This window comes from Aulostomus chinensis, chromosome 9, assembly GCF_037954235.1.
Source record: "Aulostomus chinensis isolate RoL2024-O1b breed Wild chromosome 9, RoL_Achi_v1.0, whole genome shotgun sequence".
NCBI classification, from domain to species: domain Eukaryota; kingdom Metazoa; phylum Chordata; class Actinopteri; order Syngnathiformes; family Aulostomidae; genus Aulostomus; species Aulostomus chinensis.
In genome coordinates, this window is record NC_141328.1 from 9,126,181 (window position 1) to 9,136,050 (window position 9,870).

Genomic DNA, 9,870 nt, shown 5'->3' on the forward strand with positions numbered 1-9,870 from the left:
TGATGTCATTAAGAGAAAGTCAGTCAAATCTCAAACAAAAAAAGGATGTAAATACAGGAACACAAAACGACGGAGCATGTATAACACTTATTTGACCAATAATAGAATTGAAATAAGAGTCCAGCTATGTGCTCTTGGAAGAGAGATATAAATGTGTGTGTGTGTGTGTGTGTATATATATATGGAGAGGGAGAGAGAGAGATGCGTGTGTACAATTTGACAAATAATTTCAATAAAATAAAATTGACAGCGTAAGTTTAATAGTTTGAACATCAGATTGAACCACATAGTGGAAATGGTGACAAAAACCATCCAATCAAAGAGTTTCTTGTCAATCCAAATTTGAGCACAATCTGATCACATCTGATACATCTATGTAATCCTGTGTGACAAACCAGAAATAAACCTCCGCTCCTATCAAAGGCAGCAGCATAGACAAAATCTAAATATAGTAGTTATTATTCATGGCATGAAGATGAGTAAGCCAATCCTTCTCCTTCATATACTGGCAGGTTCATCGTGGGATCCCAGCGTTTGCAGTCATGTACAGCGCAGTGGGCCTTGACTGGTTGGGTCGCTTCATGATGTGGCCGCCCGTGAGACCTTTAATGGACAAGTCCTATGCCATCTTTGCCAGGAATCGCCTGAAGTGGACCGGACGTGGCGAGGAGTGTCCCACAGGACGCTGTGAAAAGAAATCACACTGACTCTCGCCAACAGAGGATATAGTATGTTTGAATTGATTGTGGATATATAGCTGTATAAAAGCTACATGCTTTGATCTTAAGTGGTTTATCATGAACCTGACTACAAGAAGTAAAATGTCATCAAAGGGAATTATGCCGTATTAAATGCATGTGTATTTATGACCGTGATGGTATGTGTGTGATATAACAAAACACCCTACACGACACATTTACAGAGATAATGCTGGAAGTCTGAAGCAAAATGCCCTTTATTTCCTACTGTGTCCCTGATTAAGGTTGATATAGAATAGTTCCAAATTGCCACCAGATGTCAGTGCAGCTCTAAAATAACAGCCTCAGGACTTGTTTACTCATAATGATTACAAGGGGAACAGAAATGAAATAAAGTGCATTGTTGTAGAACAGGGGTGTCAGATTGATCCAGTAATGGGCCATGTAGCTGCAGGTTTTCATTCCAACCAAGCAAAAGCAACACCTGACTCGACTTAAATCAACTAAGCTGTGTCCACACAGCTTAGTTGTTGGGTCAGGTGTTGCTTTTGCTTGGTTGGAATGAAAACCTGCAGCTACATGGCCCATTACTGGACCAGTTCGAAACCCCTATTGTAGAACATGGTGAAATCAGTATTTATTTGAAACTTCAATTTTGTTTTGCAAATCACAGACTGACTTAATAGATGCACAAACAGGAGTAGCAGCACATTTTTTTCAATTAAACCCTCCTGTTTCCTCCTTACTTTGCATAGGACTAGGGAATCTATCCCTTTTATCAAGAGGAGGTATTACAGATACTTTCCTGGGAAGAACACGATTGGAGCCACCACCTGCCAACCCCCTAAACTCATGAACTAAATATAGATAACTACTTGTGCTTCCTGTAGTGCACCTCAATGTATTAGATACTTAATAACAGTTCAACTAGACAAGAGCTCTCGAGTACAGCTATTAGAAATCAAATCAAAGTTTGTGTATGTTTATATTTTTGAAAATGAGATCAGTGCAATCTAATGTGTGTAAAATTTGTCTTATAGTTTAGACTATCCATTCATGCAGAGCAACAGTGTGCAACGCTGCTTACATCCTTGGTGTGTGTGTGTGTGTGTTTGTGTGTGTTTGCGTGTTTGGTGTGACGTAGAAAGTAACTAACATTAGCTCACTGGGACGCTAGTTTTTACCAGCCAGTAGTGACACCGCGGCTTCAAGTCTGTATAGTGTTTTTACACAGCATTGGTCAAGCCCCCCCCATCCCCCAGCCCCGTTCCTCCAATAAGATTCATGCTTGTACACAGAAGGACAGAGTTGAGAATCAAAACACAAAGCTTCTGACAGGTTGTCAAGTGGATTCTGAAGAACAGGAAATTTTATAACAGGAGTTGTGGAGATAGAAGAACCCAAAGATTGTCTCAGGTAAATCTTCAGTCCATTTTTTTTACGAAGACATTCTCTCTCAAGGTTAAATAAGCTAAGCTGCTTACTGTTCATGACCTTCCCCATTTTAATCAATAACAGCCATAGCTGGTCTTTACACTTCTGTCAAACAACTACTAAGAGACACTAAATGAATGGCTGTATCCTACCCAGGTGACTAACTTTCAGCCCCTTTTATTTTACAAAGTAATTTTGCTCTTACGATGTTGAACTATTAAAAAAGGGGTTATAGTTCGTTTCATCATGATTTTTAGTTACTGTAAGCAAATTATTCTCATAATTTTATAAGTATGAGGTGTTTTTCAGTTGAGGATTATTTTGCATTTATTGAAATTATTGTATAATTTTCATTTTAAGTGGACTATAGTACAAATCGAAACTCAGATATGCTTGTAAGATCCAATTCACCCTCTCATCGTCGTTCCACCCGGCCTGAAAGAAACAGGTGTACTGTATTTCCACCAAATATAGTAAAAAAGATTTTTTTTTTAAGTACAAGACTGGTTGTCTGGAAATATTCCATGTATTATTTATCAATATAAAATATGATTCACCAACTCCTGGCACAGGAAGCAAAAAAAAAAAATTCCAAGCTTAAACAGAATTTTGAAGACAGTTACACATTTAAATTACTGTGACGTGTGACAAACTAAGGATGGAATAGTCTGGCCAGTGTAGAATGACGTATCTGCTCAGAGGTTTCAGGTCACATTCTTGAGAGAGATCTGAAATAGAATGTGCCACATGTTTGTACACAACGTAAAGACCTCAGAGTTGGGATAATGTGTCTCCTCCCTGAAGAAAAATTTAACAAAAATTGACATACAAATGCTAACTCAGATAGGTTATATATAAATGTAGATATTTAATTTGAGACATGGTTATGATTTGTAATAATTATCTTTGTAAAGAAATGTTTTCCTGATGTTTACTCTTCTATTTTCCTAGATCTCTGGTGGACATGCTGCTTTGTTCTAGATCTGCAATCTCAGAAGTGATATTTTGACTTTGATTGACAGCTGTTCATCACATCAGGTCAAATATGGGTCGTTACATCAATTTGTGTTCAAGTTCTGTGGACAAGACTTGGAGATCTTACTGTAAAATTAGGCGCCTAATTCTCAATAATTGTCCTCATCTGGCAAAATCCCCCATCTGTCTGGACCACCATAAATATTCACTGTTGTCACCCCCTTGTCCATCCAGATTACCAAGAAAATCAGCGTTTCTAAATTTCAACAACAGTGACATTAGCTGTCCTTACTGCTACCTTAGAGGATTTTCCAGAGTAATTAATGTCCAGATTGTACGTTTTTATTCATCCTCCAATAGGAATGCTATCAAAGCCGAAGCTCCCATTGGAATCTTTGAGGAGTCTCAGAACAGTTTTCAGTCAGGAGGGCGTCTTGGACAGTCATTCAATCGATTGTCCAAACATATTAATCTGTATTTCAAGAAAAAAGACATTGTGCCTCTAACAGAAAGTGCCAGTCTTGTTTTCGCAACTTCAGAATGTACTTGCAGGTCACAAAGTTGTTCTCAATGTCAGCTGGAAGCTACAGGAAGAAAAATATCTGAGGACAAAGACACAACACAAACCCTTAAATATAAAGACAAAGAGGAGAGCTCAGGAATGACAGTCAAGGAAAACACTGAACTGCAGCTATTCCATGTTAGCTCTTTTGCGACAAGATTCGGTGAGACCTACAGTTACGTTGCTGATCACATTAACTCAGTCTTCTTTCAAAGTTTTGCAAAATTGCAAGGTCAGGAGAACATGGGAATCATGTCTTCCACCAAAGGAGCAAGCAGGAAACAGAGGAGGGGACAAGTGCAAAGCAAAAGCATTGTCAACGCGAAGAAAGATGAAACATCTCCAGTAAACTCAGATGCTTGTCAAACAACAGTCGATGGTAATACTTCTAACAGCTGGGAGGAGGGCTATCTTCATTTTGCAAGGCACATCAATAAATACTTTGGTGTGAAAGTTACAGATAAAGTAGGCCATGAAAAGACTGAATCACTTCCTGTGGATGAAACTTCCAAAAAAGCCTTTGCAACACAATCTGCCTCACAAGCTCAAGATGGCATGTCCAAATACAAACCTGTCAACCCTGTAACTGGCCATTTCCACAGCAGCCACAATACTACTACCTTTGGGGAGAACTATTTCAGAATGTCAAGTCATATCAATCAGTATTTTAAGGGTCCTAGTGGATTGGATGAGGGCATTGATAGGGATCACCAAATAACAGTGGTCTCTGGTACTGAGAGACAGAGGACTGTGTCTTTTATGGAGTGCCTTCGTCAACCTTTAAGCGCCATTCCTGACAGGCTTGGTTCTTATCTAAAAGTGGGCACCATCCCCCAGACTAAGAAGCCAAAACCTGCCCTGACTTCAGCAGAGGCAGTATTGAATAAAAAGGTTAGTTGATCAAGAACATCAGAAAAAAAAAGCTTTGTCTAGAAAACTGCTGTGAAATAAATGAGACAATTCTCCTCATAAGCTCTTGTCATATTTCTACTTGAATTTTCTTTAACTTTCAAGATATAAAACATATGCTGAAAATGTGATTGTCATTGTCAGCTTGTTTTGAGTCGGAGGAAGGCTGAGGAGGTGGTACTCGCGTTGATTTACAGACTGGGACAAACTTCATCTCCAGAAGCTCTGACGACATGTGTCGAGGCACTGAATGAACACCTTATCCGCTACCCATCATGTAAAACTTTACTGTGGCAGGTCTGTTTAAAGCAAAACAAACACAGTCTTTAAAACTTGAATAGAAGTGAAGCCACTGAATTCTTATTGTTTCCAGGAGAAAACAGCAGTTGCATTGTTGAGACGGCGGCGAACCTTCAGAGATCATCAGGCACTTCAAAGTGCTATTAGGGAAACCTTGGCTCTCATTGGTTATGTGGACCCGGTCAAAGGTTGGGGCATTAGAGTGCTCTCAATTGATGGTGGTGGTACAAGGTAAGTCTGCTCACTTATTTTTGAATTATTTTTCTTCTGTGTTGTTGAAAAAATAGTCTGAATCATTACCAAACCCCAGTATAACGCAAAGAAATTAGATAATAATGTAAATCTAACAATACAACAAGGTTTATTAAACTGAGGGATTATGTGCGCGATCTTAATACAGTCAATTAAATGTTTTCAGCTAATGAGGATCAAACAAGTTGATACTAATTCTTACACTGTAAAAAAAACCATTCAAATTATTCATAATGGGGGCAAAAGTCTTTTGCCTCACAGTGGTGCTCATTTGTAACACCTGTTCTTGTTAGTGTAAACTTACTAATACAAACTTTCTTTCTTGTCATCAGTGAAGTGCCAACATTTGATGTTACCATGACAAGGAAGCCAATTATGATATTTTGCCATAGCATTTGAAATTGTTTTAACTGGTCTCAACATGGTCAGATCTTTCCCAAATTTAAAAAATTTGTCTATAGCCTGAAGGCATCTGCAAATTGAAACTGTAAATAACACTTATAGCGCCAACTGCTGGTTACATAAAGTTAGCCTAAAAATTACACTATGTTGACCTAATGTGATACACAGCCACATGATAGTTAAAGAGTAGTCTCTAGTGCCACCAAGTGGATGGAAGAAGCAGTAGTTGCATGTGTCCAAATAGTAAGTGTCATCTCTACCTCTACAGAGCAGGAAGCACTGTTATATGTGCAGGGTGCAAGGGCCTTGTTTTACATGGGGCTTGGCTCGCCTTTGTGAAGGTATGCACCTCAGTACTTTCAAGTTTTGTCAATATTGTTCTTTGATTTTTGCAGAGGTGTGGTGCCTCTGCAGGTGTTAAAGCTATTGGAAGCTGAGACGGGAAAGAAGGTCTACCAGCTGTTTGACTACATCTGCGGAGTGAGCACAGGTGACCAAAGGACATAACAACCCATCCCTACAGACGTGCGTGTGTGTGTGCACGCGCGTGTGTGTGTGCGTGCGTGTGTGTGTGTGTGTTTGCAGTATGTACTGTTAAAGCCAGGGTGGGGGCTGATAGCCTCCTGCTGGGCCTCATTCCACTCTTCACAGTGGCAGGCTATTCATTACTGATCTAATAACAGTATCACTCCCTTGGCCTACAGCCCCCTTGCCATAACCCCTGCAATCCTCATGTATGCCTCATGTATACTCACAGGCATGCATACACAACACAAGTAAGATCGTTGGGATTATTTTTACCATAAACATGTATGACTGCACCTCATGTTTACAGCCCCTGAGGCCTATTACAGTTCTCTTGCTACCCATATTCCTAATGCTTTTGATCTGATGTTGTCCCATTTATGTTTGAATACTCTCTCAACATCTTGTTTTTATGCAGTGTGATTCTTAACATGTCTTATTTCTCTGTTTTCATTAAAGGTGCTGTTCTTGCCTTCATGCTGGGCCTAGCCCACTTTTCACTTGAGGAGTGTGCTGACATGTATCGTCGCTTTGGCTCTGAAGTTTTTCGCCAGAACCGTTTGGTTGGCACAATGAAGATGGGCTGGAGTCACTCCTACTATAACACAGAGACATGGGAGGCAATATTGCAGTATGCACAGAATACACTCTTGCATCACTATAGGTGTGAATACAGAATGTGTTATTGACAGTTGAATACATGTTCTGATTTCAGAGAAAAGCTTGGTGATAGAGTTCTTATTAAAACAGCCAGAGATGAGTTGTGTCCCAAGGTAAGAACGCTGTTAACACCACAATCGAATATTTTACGATGACTTAGACTCAGAATTTAGAGATTGTTATTTGAGGCTACAACTGCATATAAAATGCACAATTGGAGTCCAGTTTCACCAATTGAAATACAAGTTTGTACTGGCTCTATTAATTTAATCACAAAGGCTGTTTGTATTAGGTTTCAGCTGTCAGTGCAGTCGTTAACTGGGGCACAAGTCCAAAGGCCTTTGTCTTCTGCAATTACAACCACAAACCAGGCTGTCTCAGTCGCTATGCAGGAGGCTCTGGCTATCAGATGTGGCAGGCAGTGCGTGCTTCCTCAGCTGCCCCGGGATACTTCCAGGAGTTCCTGCTACAAAGCGACATTCACCAGGTGGGAACTTCAGGTGTTCTTTGCATGTAAAGATCCCTTTCAGATATGTTATAAGATGTGTAGAAATACTCAGATATGAAGAGCTTTACTATGTTTTTTATTCTATTTCTGAAAAAAGAAAAATGCCATCTGTTTATTTTAAACACAGAGAATAAAAGAATCCATAAATATTAACAATTTCCAAAGATACTGGAATATAAATTTCTCCTATACCTGTAAGTGTTCATGTGTAAAAGTGTGTGCTGGAGACTTGTTCCTAAATTGGCCTCCAGATTCATTTCAACGTCAGAAAATGTGCTTTCACACAAATTATCTGAGATTAAAGGTGAGAACAGAGAAACCCCCTTCCCCTTTAGTAGATGATTGAACTTTATTTCTTTGAGCCAAACTATGACAACAAAATTATGTATTTCTTTCACACCTGTAGGATGGCGGAATTATCATGAATAACCCCTGTGCCTTGGCTGTCCATGAGAGCCGTCTGTTGTGGCCAAACCAACCTTTTCAGTGTGTGGTGTCCCTTGGTACTGGTCGCTATGACAATGCTAGGAGAGGTCCTGCTACACCCACCAGCCTGAGGGCCAAAATCAGCAGCCTCATCAGCAGTGCAACTGACACTGAAGGTGTACACACACTTTTAGATGACCTGCTTGCCCCTGACGTCTACTTCCGCTTCAACCCCATGCTGAGTGCTGAGGTGTCCCTGGACGAGAGTCGACCAGGAGCCCTGGACCAGCTGCAGAGAGACACCAAGGTTTATCTAGAAAGAAACAGGCTCAAACTGGCCAGGTTGTGTTTGGTGCTTGGGGCAGAGCGCTCCGCTTTTAGCAGAACTACAGACTGGATGAGTGAGAGGGCCTGGGAGGTGAAGCAGAGATGGGTATGAGTGGGTATGAGGCATGTCCACACATGGATGCATATGCTGTGTACACTCATACAGGCTTAAGACAAAATGACAAAAACACCCTCAAGTAAAACAGCACTGACATTTAAAAACAGACCTTAAATGTGTTGCTGCAAATCAGTGGCTATTTTCTTTTTGTCCACCACTTTGATCAAGAAGGATGTACAGTTTCTGTTAGTGAAGGGATTGACAGGAAATGTTAAATGTACATACATTCATATTCATACACCACTTTTTGTGAGACACACAAGACCAATCAGTGTTTAAACATATTCTACTGTACTAACTAGCTGCTTTTAGCAGTTTTCATGAACATTAAAATTTCACTTTTTATTAGTATGTATAAAACTCAGTGAGGACACTTGGACAGAACATTTCTGTTATTTAGCCCATGTTCTGTAAGATGTACATATGCTAAATAGTTTTCTTTGCATGATGGTGACATGCCTCACATACAGATATCCCAAGTCCATGGCATGTTTTACTTATTTGCATAATCAGTAAAGGCATGTGTGAAATAAGCACTTTGAAGCACTTTATCAAAAATATTTATGATGTAATTCACCAGAAAACATCTAAATGTTGTCATGTTTTTCCTCATCATTAAATTGCCTTAACGATGTATTTGTCTTACTGTAAATAAGAGATGGTGACTTGTGCAGATGATACAAACTACAAGAACATCAAATCTGTTACTTGGTATGAGCCTAACTGCACATCAAAGTCTAGTTGCACAGTTCATTTCACATTTAAGGGACAAGAATGAAAATATACAATATTGATTTTTGCAGCATCAATGTGTATCTTGTACCTTAGGTACTTTTAGAAAATACTAATTACCCATGACCTGATGAAATTAAAGGTAATTTCTTGAATGAAATTATCATCAACAACAACAACAGGAGTCATTAGTTTGCCCATCTTCTCCAAGGATACTAGGCTAATTAGCTTAGCTTATTTAGCCTATACTCGACAGTGAAGTGTGCTGTTTCTGCGAACAATAACATCTAAGTATTGGCCACTGAGCAAAAGCAACTTATTTTTTTTCAAAATAATGCAGTAAATGTATGTTACCTCTCCCAGCACAAAGCATTTTTCAACCAGAAATGAAGTCCATCCATCCATCTATTTTCTACCGCTTATCCTGTTAAGGGTCACGGGGGTGGGGAGGGCTGCTGGAGCCTATCCCAGCAGCCTTCAGGCAAGAGGCAGGGTTCACCCTGGACGGGTTGCCAGTCCATCACAGGGCCAACACATATAGACAGACAACCATTCACACTCACAGCCACGCCTACGGCCAATGTAAAGTATCCAATCAGCCTCGTCCCCTCTTGATGTCTTTGGACTGTGGAGGAAGCTGAAGTACCTGGAGAGAACCCACACAGGCACAGGGAGAACATGCAGACTCCACACAGAACTCCACACGTGCCCGAGCTGAGGCTCAATCCCAGAATCTTCTTACTGTGAGTCAACAGTGCTAACCACTGCACCACCATGCTGCTCCCATATTACTTCCATATTTCTTTATTTCAGAGATATATTTACTAATTAACTTTGAAGTAAATGGCAGTCCAGGAATCCTAACCCTACAAATTGAGCAAATTAGTCATAGGGCCACCTGGTGGCAACAGGAACTTATTTGGGGGTACACAAAACCAAATCCATCTCAAATTTGGACAGGAAAACCTTAAAAACTTGTTGATGAGTTATGTGAAGACTGAGGATTTTTGTCAAACGTGTTACTGTAAGGACTGAATATTTG

At 40.0% G+C, this 9,870-nt stretch overlaps 2 protein-coding genes across 3 annotated transcripts in view; both read left to right on the plus strand.

Moving 5' to 3' along the window:
- LOC147255702 (uncharacterized) overlaps positions 1 to 1,037 on the plus strand; it is a 5,735-nt gene extending 4,698 nt beyond the window's left edge. The window contains exon 3 of one of the 2 annotated variants that reach the window (XM_086213584.1): positions 513 to 888. In XM_086213584.1, the coding sequence (XP_086069710.1) occupies positions 513 to 707 (195 nt within the window). In that variant the 3' untranslated portion in view covers positions 708 to 888. Of the gene's footprint in view, positions 1 to 512 lie in introns of both variants that reach the window. The other variant, XM_086213585.1, reaches the window with a different exon arrangement.
- Positions 1,038 to 1,814: 777 nt separating this feature from the next.
- Positions 1,815 to 8,946, plus strand: LOC147255703 (calcium-independent phospholipase A2-gamma-like). The gene is made up of 9 exons (XM_086212616.1): positions 1,815 to 2,114; positions 3,084 to 4,560; positions 4,723 to 4,875; positions 4,952 to 5,109; positions 5,928 to 6,022; positions 6,517 to 6,688; positions 6,773 to 6,830; positions 7,010 to 7,204; positions 7,632 to 8,946. The coding sequence occupies exons 2-9, from the start codon at positions 3,178 to 3,180 to the stop codon at positions 8,088 to 8,090; spliced, it is 2,673 nt and encodes an 890-aa protein (XP_086068742.1). The 5' UTR covers positions 1,815 to 2,114; positions 3,084 to 3,177; the 3' UTR covers positions 8,091 to 8,946.
- The last annotated feature ends 924 nt before the right edge of the window (positions 8,947 to 9,870 follow it).